This window comes from Musa acuminata, chromosome BXJ3-8 (assembly GCF_036884655.1).
Source record: "Musa acuminata AAA Group cultivar baxijiao chromosome BXJ3-8, Cavendish_Baxijiao_AAA, whole genome shotgun sequence".
NCBI lineage: Eukaryota > Viridiplantae > Streptophyta > Magnoliopsida > Zingiberales > Musaceae > Musa > Musa acuminata.
Window position 1 is genome coordinate 52,087,752 of NC_088356.1, and position 16,276 is coordinate 52,104,027.

At 39.9% G+C, this 16,276-nt stretch overlaps 2 protein-coding genes and 1 long non-coding RNA gene across 3 annotated transcripts; all 3 read left to right on the forward strand.

The window, feature by feature from the left end:
• Window positions 1-52: 52 nt before the first annotated feature.
• LOC103995554 (uncharacterized) lies at window positions 53-1,127 on the forward strand. The gene has a single exon (XM_009416158.3). The coding sequence runs from the start codon at window positions 446-448 to the stop codon at window positions 836-838; it is 393 nt and encodes a 130-aa protein (XP_009414433.1). The 5' UTR covers window positions 53-445; the 3' UTR covers window positions 839-1,127.
• Window positions 1,128-2,809: 1,682 nt separating this feature from the next.
• On the forward strand, window positions 2,810-5,494 carry LOC135644865 (uncharacterized). The gene is made up of 3 exons (XR_010498612.1): window positions 2,810-2,963; window positions 3,989-4,061; window positions 5,061-5,494. It is a non-coding gene; the product is annotated as an uncharacterized LOC135644865 (long non-coding RNA).
• A 1,594-nt stretch (window positions 5,495-7,088) lies between these two features.
• On the forward strand, window positions 7,089-15,127 carry LOC135645465 (probable ubiquitin-conjugating enzyme E2 23). Its single transcript, XM_065163861.1, has 8 exons — window positions 7,089-7,233; window positions 10,327-12,164; window positions 12,348-12,740; window positions 12,845-13,360; window positions 13,542-13,611; window positions 13,696-13,835; window positions 14,013-14,324; window positions 14,638-15,127. The coding sequence occupies exons 2-8, from the start codon at window positions 10,338-10,340 to the stop codon at window positions 14,914-14,916; spliced, it is 3,537 nt and encodes a 1,178-aa protein (XP_065019933.1). The 5' UTR covers window positions 7,089-7,233; window positions 10,327-10,337; the 3' UTR covers window positions 14,917-15,127.
• The last annotated feature ends 1,149 nt before the right edge of the window (window positions 15,128-16,276 follow it).

Sequence of the window (16,276 nt, forward strand, 5' to 3'; positions counted from 1 at the left end):
TGAATAACCTTATAAAGGTGTAAAAAACAGCATAAGTATTACATCATAAAATAGGATCAAAACTCACAAATAAACATCATTATCCATCAATCTAAAAAATAAGCTAAAATCATATTACTATAATAAATTATATAATGTGAAAGAGTTAGGCCTAACCCACTTTGGCCCAATCAGCCCACAAAGCCGTTCCCGGTTGTTCCCATTCTAGAATGTTCTCCGATGCGCACCGTTCTCCTTTTTTTCCCCCGGAACTCGTCCCCTGGCGTCTGTCACCCAGAAGGCACCCAACGTGGGCCCTGCTCGGTCTCCGAGGCGGTTCGCCAGGACCAACCCAGGAGAATCGCAGACCATATATATAAAACGTTCCCCGTTACAAACACCCCCCAAATGAAACAGCGGCACGCTACATACCGTTGGATGCAAGCAATCGCGGAAGCGAAGGGGAATGGAAACCCTTCACCTCGACCCGGTGGTGCCTCCCTCCTCCTCCTCCGCCTCCACCGCCCCCCGTGGCCTCTTCACTGCCGCCGAGCTCGCGGCGGCGGAGCGACTCGTCCAGCTCAGCGCCAACAGCGGCACCCTCTCCGTCACGGCGACGGCGGAGGACCGGACCTCGTCTTCGTCTCCGCGGTCCGTCAACGCACGGCCACCGTCCCAGGTGACGATCCCGATGGAGAACGTGGAGGAAGACGACGACGAGGAGATACGGCCCAGGAGGAGGACGCCGCGGTACCGGCCGATCGCGGACATCTACGCGGCCACGCGGCCCGTCGATCGCGTCACGAGGATGTGTGGCGTGCAGCGGCGCGAGAAGAAGAGGACGAGAGGAGAGGATTAGCGACGCCGAACTTACGGAAGAGTCGTTGTGCTCTCCACCCCATTACGTTTGGGGTTTCTTTGTATCAGATTCGCCCCTTAGAGAGAGAGAGGGAGCCATAGAGGAAGAGAGACTCCTATGTAGCCTTTAGTTGTTATTGTTATTGTTGTTGAGAGAGGGAGAGAGAGAAAGAGAGAGTCGTGTAAACTATTGATGTTGGAATTATGGCACAAGATCTGCCTTTTGTGATCCCTAATGCACATAAGTTTTTAGCTTTCATGTTGTGGTTTGCAATAAACACGTCTGTATGCCTCCTTCAAAACAAACCGATGGCATGTTTCCTTGCGCCCGTTTCAATAAAGGTCTATATATATATATATTATTGGTTTAGGTGTGTTCAGTGTTAGAACACAATCACAAATTACACATATGAAGCTAACAAGAAGTATAGAGTTTAGAGCGAAGGAATATGAAGGCGTTGAAATGCCATCCTCACTCTAAGAGGAAATTGTCAATGAGGAAAACGAAGGAAAACAAGTACATAGAAACACGCAGAGCGCCACCGTTCCTTTCATGCTCACCCGCGAGACAACGGAAACACGACTCGTCATGGAAGTAATCGAGTCGGCTTCCTTTTTCCTGATCCCACTCGGATTTCCATTCAAGCTTACATTGATATCTCCACGAAACCCAACCCACCCCTTCTCTTCCCTTCCCTTCCCTTCCTCTTCCTCTTCGAGCCCCTAACGCACCAAGAGAAACCAGAATGGATGCACTTTTGGGAGCCAACCTCGCGATTCTCCCTTCCTTCTCCGGCGATCTCTTCACCCCCGCCGAGCTATCTGCCGCGACGCAGCTCGTCCAGCTTCGCGGGAGCACCCGAGGTGAGTCGTCGGCGCCGCAGAAACCCACCTTCTCGCCCTCCGTCTCATCCTCCCTCAGCTCCGTCGGCACTCGGCGGAAGGCCCCACTGGAAACAGAGACGGGGGAGGAGCTGTGTCCACGGCGGAGAAAGAAGTGGCGGTACCGCCTCGTGGTCGATCTCTACGCCGCCGCGGAACGGGTGGTGTGCAGCGACCACTGAAGACGAGATGGAATCGTACTCGTTCCTAGCTAACTTGGTTAGCCTGCAGTATTCTGCCTTGCCAAATGAAAACCTAAGAAACGCATGCCTTCTCGTTGTACTCGTGCAGCGCCTTGCTTGTGCGTGTTGATGTGCTTCCTTGAGGTAAAAGAAAGCTGACTTCATGTCATCCACGCACAAACAACTGCCAAATCTACCTGTAGGTTCAAGCCCCGCCCATTGCGCCACCTCGAAAGGCCCTCCGCGTTCGCTCCTACGGCGGCCGGCAGGGGCGGTGTCGACGCTTGCGTCATCCGGTCCAAGAAGAAACCGAGGAAGAAGAAAGCGTCGGTGAGGACGAAACGTTACGAGGCGTGTTGGACAATTTCTACTACGCGGAACCAACGGCAGCAACTCTTTTTAATGTTATCGATCGCTGTTTTCAGGAAACACTTTCCGGAATCTGAAAACAACAGCTAATTATCATTTTGTCGGTCTAATTGTAGGTTCAGACCAATTGAATTATAGTTCAACTAATTAATCGGTCTTCATCTAGATTTAGGAATTAATTATAGATAATCTTATATAATTAATTATCTTTAGTATTTCGATCATTATACTTTTAAAAATTATATTGAGATTTCTATATTAAAAAATAAAATATTAAAATTTTTATATAGAATTAAAAAAAATTATAATAATAAAAAATTAAAAAAATTATTGAAGCAACGGAAACAAATATTTTATTTTCATAAGTATAAAAATCTCAATATAAAAATAATTAATTATAGTAGATAATATATAATTAACTCATTTGATCAATAAGAAAGATGCCGGTCTGATGACATATATCTAACCCGGTCCACACGGCCCCACCCCGATTAATGGTTCTCAGTTTTTAATCGAATCCGGGCCGGAATCGATTGGAGCTCTACCTATAAATGGACCCCCGCCGCCCCCCACCTTAGAGCGACGCTTCATTGGTTTGTTTTGCTTCCTCCAGTCACCGATGGCTCCTCGCCTCCCACATCTCGTCGTCGCCCCCAAGATCGGGATCCCGCCACATTCGCGATAGTCGTCGAGGTTCGAAACCCGTCGCCGCTCCTCTTATTTTCCGGTTGATCACTTCTCTAATAATCCGGCGACAATACCCGTCTCGTGGGATCTTTAGCTCCGCAGTCGGCGTCAAACCCTGGACGCTTTCTGTCTTTAGATTGGTCTTTGCATAAACCTTGCGGTTTGTTGGTATCGATACTTGTGTCTGTAGGATTCAAGACCAACTTGGATAGGTGTGGGTGAGAACCGTAGTGTTAGCTTGCCATCCTTGTAGACGATTTACATTCGATTTTGATCTGTTTTAGGTATGGTATTTGAGCAGGGCTTCCTTTCCATTTGTCATGATTCAACTCCACAATGTGCAACACTAGGGCTTATTTATTGCCTCTTTGATAGTTATAGGGGGATTTGTGATTTCTTTTGGGTCACTTCTGAGAAGTATGATTGCTGAGGTTAGTTTCCGTGAACTCAATATTTGACCTGAAGTTTCAGCTTCTTTTTCAGACCATAGTAGGATAGGGAGGATCAGACCATTCTAAGAACGGTGAATCTTTTGTCTTTGTGAACTCTGTTGGTTCTCATTTTTTTAGTTTGAATATCAGCAGCTTAAAAATGATACAAATCAGATGCAGAAACTCGTTTGAATATTTGTTCTAGCTAGTGATTCTTGTTCATGTTCGATACAATGTTTATTCCACTTGGGCTTTAGAGTTTTGTTGTACCAACAGAAAAAGATATTAATAACCAAAATTAAGAATTTAAGAAACTTAAAACTGGAATAACTGATGGGAAAAAAAAAGATTTGGTTTGTATGCTTTCTGATCAAAAGTTTGTTTGGTACTTTGCTAACTTAAATATATCCTGAAACATTGTCCAGGATATGGGCTGCTGAACAGGAACTGGTACTGATGTTGAGGCCATCACATATATTGATTGCATGGACAATACTGCTAATTTTTTTTAATCATCTGACTATTAGCTTATAAAACTGATCTTGCCGTTCCTGTTCTGAAAAATAGTTTACGACGGTCACTCACTCATCTGTCTTTCAGGTTGGATCAGAGGAAATTTATATTGTTGATCGAGACATTGGAGTTCTTGATGCTGCTGCTACTGGGGAAACAGGTTGGTTTATCTGATAACAATTTCATTTTGATTGAAACCAATCATTTCTTATTATTTCATCTCCTCTCTTCATGTTTGTGATATGTAAGTATTCTATTTTTTAGGAAGATATGATAGAATCTTACAAAGAGAAATAGGACTAATTATAGATTATATTATGTAATTAGTTACCTTTAACTTTACATTTTCAAAAATTATATTGGGATTCCTATACTTATGAAAATGAAATATTGAAATCCTTATAAAAAATTAAAAAGATAATTTTAGAGTTAAAAAATCAAGAAAAAAGATCTTATTAGAGCAATGAGTCAATTGTTTCACTTTTCAAAACATAAGAATCAAGATGTTAAAGGTACCTAATTACAGGAATAATCTGTAATTAGTCCGAAAAAAAGAGTGGATGAGCCACTTGCAGTATCTCTTGCCGATCTTGATTATGGTACCAAATTGGCGACTGAATTGTTTTCTGGGGCTAAGAAACACTTAGAGCCATCAGGTCTAATCACAAGGCAGACATTAGACTTTTCTGAAAGTACACCAGATGGGGAGGATGGGAATAAAGGGTCTGATGTCTCAGATGGTCTTATTGCTGAAAAGCATGCATGACACCATCGAAACAGAGAATCATATATAAGCAACAGAAAAAGGCTGAAGTGAAAGTTGAGGAGAATTTAGAGGAACCAGCACCAATGGGATTGCATGATGGCAGTAAAAAATCATACACGATGGATGATCCATGTAAATTCAAGCACTTTGATATTGCAGAAAACCCTTTGGATCATCGTTTTCTTGGTGATGCCTAAATGATAATTGACATTTTCATGCAACTCATTTATTAAAGGCAAATTTCATTATTGATTCAATATATTGAAATCACTGTTTGCCTGATCCATCACTGTGTCTGGATACATGATTTTCCTATATGGATGTTTGTGCTCTTTATATAATTTCTGTGGCTGTCCTAATATGGATACTTTTATAAAATAAAAAAAAATGCAGAGCATTGTTGGTCGACCGGCTTCAAGTTAACACCAGCAGAAAATTTTGCGAGAGCTGCTTCCTGCACTGAATGCCACCAGTTTGAATATTTCCTCGATTCTGAAAACCCAAGATGGACATGGGTTCCTCATCCTCTGTTACTGCTACTGCTGCCTCGGCAGTTGAGGCGCCGGAGCTGGGGAGTCATGGGGGAGGAGAGGCCGGCCTTCTCGAAGATGGACTCGACGTCGGTGTTGTTCTTGAGGGCCACGTAGAGGCCGGCGATGAGATGAAGAAGTGGACGCCCGGGCCCACCTTCTCGTACTCCCGCAGTTGCACCGTGAACGCCATCTCCGGCGAGAGATAGTGCCAGGGTTTTCTGTGCCGGACGGAGCCCGGAGGGTTTTTGATAGCGGGTTCCAGTTTTTGCTGGGTTGAGGCGGAAGTCGACGAGGCCTTTGAAGAGCGGAGGGGAGGGAAGTGCGACAAAACAAAGCTTCTCCGTGCTGAATATGAATAATACTTGAAGAACGTTATCATTTCATAACGTAGACTATCGGCGGTCCCATTTTTATTATTGACCATCTCTTTTATTATTATTTTTTAAAAAATAATAAAATATTATTTTATTTATTATTAATTTTATTATTTTCTTCTCGAGAATCTCTTATTTCAGCTTCGCTATCAACATCGCTCTCTATCGATATTATAATCACTTGTTGCCTCGTTTATCCTTATTCTTTGAAAGAGAAGAAGAGGAGGAGAAGGAAAGAAAAGAAAAAAAGTATTTACCTTTGTTTATAACGGGATGATTTAAAAAAATTTAAAATGAGATTGTAAATAATACAAGAGATCTTTGTGAAATATGTTATGGATAAAACTAATATGATATTAATATTAAAAATATTTACTATTGATAAACTCTATAAAATAATAAAATATAATTATTCTATTTATAGTTCCTTAATTATCAATCATATCCATCAAAATCCTACTTGTGCTAACGTCGCTTATTGGCCCTCCATCGTTCGATGCTCACTACTCGGTACGTAAAGAAGAAGAGAAATATAAGGAAATTAATAAGTAGAAGAAGAAGAAAAGAAAATTGGGAAGATGGTGAATGCATATTTATATGTTAGGAATATTAAATTTTTTTTAAGATGACGTTATAAATAATAGAAAAATGATTATATACAAAAAAATTCATATTAAATAGGTTGTTAACATCTTTTTATTTGATAAGTATTAACTTTTTATTACATCATGGGGTCAAACCTATAAGAGATAGACATCCAAGAAAACATATGGTATAAGAAAATTTGAACCATAATATCTTGAAACGATCTAGTAACAAATTTTGATTATAATGCAGAGTCAACCTTAGTTCAAGTCCTAATATGTTAATGTTGGGAAGTAAGTGGGTTGGACAAGAAACCTTGCAAAACTTATTCATAGGATCCTACGATACTTATAATAAAGCAAGCACAAGACCTGAGGGAGCTTTTATGGAGGGCTTTAGTAATCGTCGATGCTAGTTAGTGAGTTAGCTCAATCGAGCAAATTTTAAGGATTTATTGGGCTTTATTATATTTATATTATATTTATATACTAAGTTAAAAACATTGATATGAGTCGGACATATTTTATAGTGTTACATTCATAAATAAATACTATGATAGCACTATCACACCACACCGATTACAATATTCAATAGATTTTTTGTAATATTAGGAAGTTCACTTGAATATATCCAGTGGACAATAATGTAAAAAATTAAAATTAAAATTAAATAAAATTTACTAACTCTATTTTAGGTTATTTAAGAATAGTGCATAAAATGATGATCGAAGAGATGAATTTTAAAATAACAATAAAAAAGAATATAGGAAGATAGATAATAATGGATGGAAATGTGTACCAATTTTGGTTTTCCAAATTAGAAAAGAATATAAAGAGCATTACATCGTCGCGGGCGATTCAAAAGTGCAACAAATAGACCGCAAGATGTCGATATATATACAGACCCAAAACAAAACAAAACCCCTCTCTCTCTCTCGCATTCTATTCTTTATTGGTTTCTTTGGCTTCTTCCAGCCATCGATACTTCTTGTCACGTCTTGTCGTCGCACTCAAGCTCGGGATCGCTCCGCCTCGTCGCCATCGGCCAACCGCCGCCTTCGCGATAGCCGTCGAGGTTCGAAACCCTTCTTCCTTTTTCTCGTCGTCAGTCCATCCGTTTGCCTCTGTCGATGACTTCACTTCTCTGGTGATCCCGAGAGCATGCCCGTCTCGTGGCATCTTTAGCTCAGCAGTCGGCATCGAACCCTCGACTTTTTCTGTCTTCAGATCGGTCTTTGCATAAACCTTGCGGTTTGTTGATGTTGATGTTTCGGTCTGTTGGACTTCAAGACCAACTTGGATACGTGTGGGTGAGAAGGCCAGTGTTTAGCTTACCATCCTTGTAGACGATTTATATTCGACTTCTATCTATTTAAGATAGGGTTTTTGAGCGGGGCGGCCTTGCCGTTTGTGAGATGATTCATGTCCCCATGTGGAACGCTGTGGCTTCTTATGGCCTCTCCGATCTTTATTGGGAATTTGTGATTTTTTTGGTGATTCAGCGAAATATGATTGCCGGGTTAGTTTCCATGAAAGTATAAATTTGACCTGAACTTTCAGCTTCTTTTCAGACCATAGAACTAGAGGGATGATCAACCGTTCTAAGAATGGTGAATCTTATATATTGGTGAACTCTGTTACTTTTCTTGGTAGATTGTTCGAATATCAATTGCTGTGCTCGCCAATAGGTAGTTTCTTAACAATGACATTAATCAAATGCAGAAACTAGTTTCTAAACAATGCCATTAGCTAGTTAGTTATTCTTGTTCATGTTTGATCCAATGTTTATTCTGCTTGGGCTTTAGGGGTTATGTTGTACTAACACTTAAAAAACTAAGAATCTAAGTTAAAAGTTTAAGAATCTAAAAGATTTGGTTTGTATGCCTTCTAAACAGAGGTTTGTTTTGGTACTTTGGTATATTAAATATTTCTTGAAACATTGTCCATTATAGCATTGTCAAAGGTTCTAGGTGCGATGCTAAGGTTCCAAGATGTCGGAGGTGCCAAGTGCTTGCCTAGGCATTCGCCCGAGCCAAGAGAGACATTCGCCAATATATAAATAAAAAAAATATAATTAAGGATAAATATAACCATTAAAATGAAAAATTAAAGAATATATGAGTTTCATGTCATTTTGCATTCAAAAGATCACCATTAAGACATCAAATGATATACGTTTAACCATATATAAGGTACTAAAAGTACTATGCTGTCCAAATATAATAACAAAAATAACAAAACAAAAGGAGATCAATATCAAGAGTTCACAATTTCATCAACAAAGTCAATTATTGTCAAGGTTCACTACATCATCAACATTATCAAGGGAGAGGGGGCTGTGCACGAGAGGAAGGGGGTATTGCCACGGTAGAGGCAACACCAGGGGTTGTGATCATTGGAGGGGAAGCATCTGGTGGCGGAGTTGAGGAGACAACCATGATGGGTGTACACTCGGATCGCAATCATTGGAGAGGAAGTACCTTGTCATGGGTGTGCATCGGAAGCTGTGACTGTTATAGACGGAGCAACCAATGGTGGAGGGAAGGAAGTAGAGTTTGAGATCACAGTAGGTTCGATCAGTTGTCCATGTGGGTTGGGGGGAGAGGAGAGTATGATTTATTCCCTGTTTGGTTTGGATCAAATTGCTTCATCTGGATCCGAATTGAGCCAAGTCCAACTAGGGCACTTAACAAGTCAGACACAACTTGAGTTTGGTTGCTTGTGTTGCACCACGCGACTGACTGAGCTACCCATCGGCCATGCTTAGGTGCCCACTTAGGCAGCACCCGAGTGAAGTCGCTCGCCCAAACCATAGTCGAGGCTCGCCTTGCCCGAGCGCCCAAGTGAGTACTTGATGACAACACTTGTCCATTACATTTTTGTACACATTTTTATTGTTGGGCAACAAGGTTTTGAGAATATAGGGATTACATTTATGTTTTCTGCAAAGCAAAAATCTTCTAAATCATATTGCATTTGAGTTTGATCATTTAAAGTTATTTCATGGAAGCCGTTTTTTGGGCCAATGTTCAAGGACAAGTTTTAGCAGTTCAACACTATATCGTGTTAAATTAGGCTGTACAGATGGTTTCTAATGATACAGACTTCATACATCTTGTCAAGTTCACTAAAAATTGGTCTAGAGTTTTCATAAATACAATGAATCATGCTGCCTCTGCTGTCAATACACTGATCATCCCTCTTTTCATGTCAAAAGTGACTGACAACCCTTAAGGGCTAGAATGCCGACTCCTAAGCTGGTCAGCTCTTCTTTTTTGAATGTCTGGTTAGCCACAAATCTAGCAGAACTGGGTTTGTTGGCATCTGGTCAGTTGGTCAGCTCCCATTTCCATGTAAGCTTAACCTGAAGTGTTGAGATTCTCTCCTGATTCGATAAGGATTCATGTCTTCACCTATAGTTGTCTTTTTGTTCTGTCCTAATGCATATACAAGTCTCAATGAGGATGGAAACCAGCTTTGAAGCCCTGCAGGCTATCTGTCCTTGTCATACACAGACCCGATACACTCATCTCAAGTCTCAAAAGAGGCTTTCTGCAGTTGCTTCTTGTCTAGCTTCAACATGCAGCCTACATTTTGGCAATCAGGCTTTCGACCTGGTTGGGTGTACCTTGGTTTGATTGGCATTCCAGATTTAGTCTGATGTGCATACTAACAGTTTTATGACACAACCATATAACATTTCTGAGATTGAGATTGGTACTATTGATGAACTTATTTGATGTTTAAAGTTCTTTCTGTACATGCATCTCTCTTCATGGAGTACTGTTGTTTTCTATAATGTGTTGGCTATGTAGCATTAATAATTGTAAATGCTAGATATTTATCAGTTGACTAAGAAAAAAGGAGACTCCATCCTCACTCCTTTTTATACCGAGGGGTAGCATTTCTAAGATGGAAAGTGCAATTTTCATAATCTGGTTTAATGTTACATTCTGGATTTTTGTCCATTGTATTTGATTGCTTATATATCAAAATTGTATGTTGTTCTATCTTTTGGAAATAGCATTAACCTTAAATATTTATTCACACAAAGTAGAAATTTAATGCACCATTAGACAATACCATAACTCACTCCAAAACTGATATTCTTGGTGCTATTTTTAATTTAACATGGCTTGATGAACAACCAAATTACATCTTTCTACAGATAAATTTTAGATGGAAAGTGGTCATCACCTTGCTCACGAAAGTCTCGCTGGATATACTACAATGAAAGTGAACAACGTGCCACATGCAATAGATTCTGAACAAAATGCTTCATGTTCTGACGCTGAGAGTAGATCTGATGTTGGGAAGCCAGTGAAAACTGGCGAACTGACTGATACCCAGGCTACAGACGTATTTGTTTATAGGCAAGATGTTGTCAAATGCAGTAAGTGTAAAGGTCTACATGGAATTGTTCTGGAAACAGCTGGTGACTCAGATCCTGAGGGCAGCATCTCAGGGTATGATAGCAGTGAGGAGGATGAGGATAACAACGATGAAGGCAATGGAGATGATAATGGTGATGTTAACAGTAATATTATTGATGGTGGTAGTAATGATTTTCTTCAAGATGGCCAGGTTAGATTATTATGGTGTGATGGTTCTGAAACTGTGGAAAATACTAATGATGTCACGGTTGTAGATAGAAGTTTTTTGCGTGGTGATATTGTTGCTTCTGCTACTGATCCAACTGGACAGTTGGGGGTTATTATTAATGTCAATATGACAGTTGATTTACTTTCTACAGATGGTGTGGTGATAGAAAATGTTTCCTCTAGAGCTTTGAAACACATAAGGGAATTTAGCGTTGGAGATTTTGTGGTTCTTGGACCTTGGCTTGGCAAAGTAGATGAAGTATTTGATAACGTGACTGTTCTGTTTGATGATGGTTATATTTGTGAAGTTGTGAAGCCTGATCCTTTGCAACTTAGACCTCTTATAATGCCAGTTGTTAGTGACACAGATTGCCCCTACTACCCGGGTCAAAGGGTTAGGGCCATTTCTTCTTCTGTTTTTGAAGGTTCTAGTCGCAAGGCTAAGCTTCTCAAAGGTACTGTCATCAAAGTTCAGACAGATTCAGTGGTTGTCTATTGGATAGCTTCAGCTGTCCATGGTGTTGGTGATAATTCAGCAACTTTTCCTTCAAAAGAGCAGAACCCAAAGAACTTGACTCTGTTGTCTTGTTCTTCGCATATAAATTGGCAATTAGCTGATTGGTGTCTCCTTCTGTCTTATCCACATACAAATGATTTGCCTAAAAATTGCTCATGCAGTACTTCATATTCAGTTTCAAAGAAGCCTGCTAATGGAAGCTGGCCATCTTACCGTAGGAAGCCGTGGAAGTTTTTCTTTAGGGGAGATAAGAAAATTTGGAGAAGAGATGGTAACTTTGAAAGAGCCCTTCTGATTGTAAAAGCTTTTAACAAAGTTGATGTGGCCTGGCAAGATGGGACAACAGAATTTGGTCTACAATCAACATCACTAATACCGTTTGATACACCAAATGATCATGAATTTTTTCCTGGAGAGTTTGTGGTTGAGAAGGCACAAAATGAAGGTGGCAGTTCTTCTGAAACAAATCGACTGGGAGTTTTAAGAAGCGCGAACTCTCAGGAGCAAACTGTGTGCGTGAGGTGGCTTAAACCTGCATCCAGGCCCGGAGATTTGAAGGAGTTCAACGGTGAGGAAGTTGTTAGTGCATATGAACTTGAACGGCATGCTGATTATGATTACTTCTATGGTGATGTTGTTGTTCGCTTGCCTCCTGTTTCTGATGATATACCAAACTCTGAAGTTCCTACTGAGACACAGGGAAATCAACTTGATACCCAAAAAACAGCAGATGATTCAAGCAAGGAATATGTAGAGATCAGTGAAGAGAATCGGGCCCTAGATAATGAAGCTTGTGAGGACTTTACAAGTTTATCATGGGTTGGAAATATAGTTGGTCTCCAGGATGGTGATATTGAAGTTTCATGGGCTGATGGGATGGTGTCAAAGGTATACCTCTGGCTGAATATTTACTGGTACCGATGTTGAGGCCATCGCATATATTACATGGACAATTCTGCTAATTTTTTTCTTCATCTGACTGTTTGCTTATAGATGTTCTTATAACTGATCCTGTCATTCCTATTCCTCTTCTGTAAAATAGTTTCTGAAAGTCACTCATCTGTCTTTCAGGTTCCACCTCAGGAAGTTTATATTGTTTATCGGCATAATGGTAACGGTGACAATGAGGATGAGGATGAGGATGAGGATGAGGATGAGGATGAGGATGAGGGTGAGGGTGAGGGTGAGGATGAGGATGAGGATGAGGGTGAGGGTGAGGGTGAGGATGAGGATGAGGATGAGGGTGAGGGTGAGGGTGAGGGTGAGGGTGAGGATGAGTGTGAGGGTGAATTTGAGGATGGGGATGAGGGTGAGGGTGAGGACGAAGACGAATATGATGACAATGACGAGGAGGAGGATGAAGATAATGACGACGACGACGATGATATTGGAGTTAGTGATGATGATGCTAGTTGGGAAACAGCCAGTGAAAATGAAATGGATGTACTTGAAGGCACTGAAAAGGTTGATTTATCTACTAACTACTTTTGTTTTGATTGCAACCAATCTTTTATTATTGTTTCATTTCCTCCCTTCATGTTTGTGATCTGTAAGTATTCCATTTTTAGGAAGTTGATCCACAGAATCCTAGTGACAGCAATTTGCAAGGCAAACATAGTGCTACAATTTTAGAAAAAGAAAGTAGTGGTGGACAAAGTAGGCCACTCACATTACCTCTTGCCGCAATTGATTATGCTGTCAAGCACACCACTGGATTGTTTTCTCGGGCTAAGAAACAGTTAGAGTCATCAGGTTTGGATAAGCAAAAAGCAAATGACGCTAATCACAAGGCAGACCTTGACTTTTCTGGAAGTAAATTAGATGGGGAGGATGAGAATAAAGGTTTTGATGTTTCAGATGGTCTTATTGCAGAAAGGATACATGAGAACATTGAAACGGATAATCACATGGAAGCAACAGAAAAGGCTGAAGTGAAAATTGAGGACAATTTAGAGAAACCAGCATCGATGGGATTGCATGATGGCAGTGAAGGATCACACATCATGGATGATCCATGTAAATTCAAGCACTTTGATACTGCAGAAAATCCTTTGGATCATCATTTTCTTGCTGTCGCAGAAATGGTAATTGATTATTTTTCTGTGTCATTTTATGCGACTCGTTTCTTGTGGCAAATTTGCATACAACTCATTATAGATTCAATATAATATCTAGACGCATGATTTTCCTATCTGGATGTTTGTGCTTTTATATAATTTCTGTAGCTGTCTTAACATGGAAATTTTTATAAAAATAAAAATGCAGGGCACCGGTGGAAGAAAGTGGGGCAAAAAGGTTCAGCGAGAATGGAGCATTCTTGAGAAGAACCTACCTGGTATGTGAATGACTAGCTGAATTAACAATTTATAGAGTTGATATAGACATGAATAAATGTGCTCTAATTTTGTTATGATTATAGATGATATTTATGTTCGAGTATTTGAGGACCGCATGGATCTAATAAGAGCCGTAATAGTTGGAGCATATGGAACCCCATATCAGGATGGCCTCTTCTTCTTTGATTTTCACCTTTCCTCAGAGTACCCTCAAGTTCCACCGGTAACTGTGATATCATTATCTTCTGGTTAGGTTTCACATATAGTGAGTGTATCAAGGACAAATTACTTCTCAGTTCATGATTCACACCGTTTGCTTTCATTTGCTCCTATTCTTATATCTTCCATTACCTTTTGAGCTAATTATAATTTCAACTTTTATTTCTTCTTGGTTTTGCAGTCAGTATATTATCATTCTGGTGGCTTGCGGATGAACCCCAATTTGTATGTGGATGGGAAAATTTGCTTAAGTCTGCTAAATACATGGACAGGCAAGGGAAGTGAAGTCTGGGATCCATCATTTTCCAGTGTCCTCCAAGTTCTAGTTTCGCTTCAGGGATTGGTTCTTAACGATAAGCCATACTTCAATGAAGCTGGTTACGAAAAGCATATTGGAACAGTTGAAGGTGAGAAAAATGCTTCTCCATACAACGAGAACGCATACCTAACGAACTTGAAATCCATGTTGTATCTCCTGAGAAGGCCCCCCACGGTAAGCATGAAAAAAATCATAGCAAGTTTGTTTCCTTCTTTTGCACACATGCACTACATTTTCTTAAGATGGTCTCAGATATCTGTTAATGCATCTGAATTCCTGTAACATAGCCATCAGTTCTATCAAATTCTTGGATAATGAATGGGTATGAAAAATCTTATTTGTAGCTTCTTAGATCACCAAATTCCTTGTGTATTCTTTGGAGAGTCAAGATTTTGTCCAGTTGGCAAAATAAATCCTGATACAGTTTCGTGAGAACAGTATTGCAATGAACATTTGCCTATCTAAAATCGTGTATGCATCGATGCAGCATTTTGAAGACTTTGTCAAGGATCACTTCCGCAGACGTGGTCATTACATTCTTAAAGCTTGTGAGGCCTACTACACGCGTGGCTGCTTGATCGGTTCACTAACAAAGGATGGCTGCTTAACTGAAGAGAGCCAGGAGAATTCTTGTTCGGTCGGCTTCAATTTAACACTAGCAAAAATCTTGCCCCACCTGATTCCTGCACTGAATGAAGTAGGAGCTGATTGCCGTCAATTTGAATATCTCCTCACTTCTGGAACGCTGAACAGCCCAAGATCTTGAAGGATGGTTCTCTACAGCAAATTTTGTATGGTTTTGTTTCATGAAAATTGTCGCCAAAGTCTCAGATTCTTGATCCATAACGCATTTAGGAAGTAATTCCTGGATGTAGTTAGTGCCAATTGCACTATATTCTTGTCATTTTTTTTTCACAATATATAGTGTCATGTAGAATATGTTTATTATCTTTTTATTTTAATACACCGAGTGGTTCTTCAAAGATCGCCAACACATTCTCTTTCTTATTCTCTTTTTATGAATTTTTTTGTTATGTTAATTGTCAGAGCAAAATGATTCCTGAGATAAGACATGTTGCTGCGTCTTTTAGGTTCGTAAACGTAATTCAAGTATTTTTCGTATGGCTCAGATATCCATTTTCTTGTGGTTTTGATGAGTTGAAGCGTGGAAGTCGGAAACGGCTCAAATGATTGTAAATTCTTATTATTTGGTTTTTACTGTATAAAGTTGCACACTGTAAAAGAATTCTTGCAATCTTAAGAGCGATCATTAAAACAAAGACTAAAGTTAGATTCAAAACGAACGATTGCATCCCGGTGTATCTCACAGAAATATATCATTCAAATAATTCAATCAGAAAATAATCGAAGGACTTTGCAAGTCTTGCAAAGTCCGCGACGTGATCGTACAAGATCTTGTTGTAGAGTGTCGATGGTGATCTAAGATTCAAGTTCGATAATCAATCGATTCAATACATAAAAGTTTTGATGAAGAAAAGAATTATAGTAGGAAGATCAAACGTAAAATCAAAAGCAGCCTCGATGTTGTTGCTGCGATGGAAGAGATAGAGAAGTGGTGTGTACTTTTGCTTTCATTTCTCACTACCTGCCCTGCGAATGCTCGAGAGTTAGGGGTAGGGTTTTCTACGTCGGACAAAGTTGAGGGGGGGGGGTTTCGTTCGTCGGCTCGAGGCGTAAGTCGACGAGCACTCGAACAAGATGGGAATGACATCTGATCATCTTTGTGAACCAGAATCTAATTGTATTTGATGATTTCAAAGCAAGAATCTACTTCCCTTTACCGATGATCGAATTCTCATTCCCGGTATCTGTGATCCCTCTTGAATTCAGCTCGGTAGCATATAGAACAACGAATAAAAACATTAAAAAAAACTAATAAATCATTTCATTATTCTTCTATTCACCTTTTTAATCATGATTTCAATTAAGGACAAAGAAGCAATCATAAAAGGACTTGTTGATATTCCATTCCAGTTTCCATGATATATATGAACCGATCATTCCCATTCCAATTCCAATACCGATCTCGATTCTCAATCGAACCAAATGCCCACCTAAACGAAAATAAAAATAGCAAAAATCATAATCTTTGTCTTCGATGGTTT

Coding starts and splice junctions, on each gene's coding strand:
- LOC135645465 (XM_065163861.1), top strand. CDS start 10,338: ATGGAAAGTGGTCATCACCTTGCTCACGAAAGTCTCGCTGGATATACT. Junction 13,361..13,541: donor TTCTTGCTGTCGCAGAAATG/GTAATTGATTAT, acceptor ATAAAAATGCAG/GGCACCGGTGGAAGAAAGTG. Junction 13,836..14,012: donor AGTACCCTCAAGTTCCACCG/GTAACTGTGATA, acceptor TTGGTTTTGCAG/TCAGTATATTATCATTCTGG.
- LOC103995554 (XM_009416158.3), top strand. CDS start 446: ATGGAAACCCTTCACCTCGACCCGGTGGTGCCTCCCTCCTCCTCCTCC.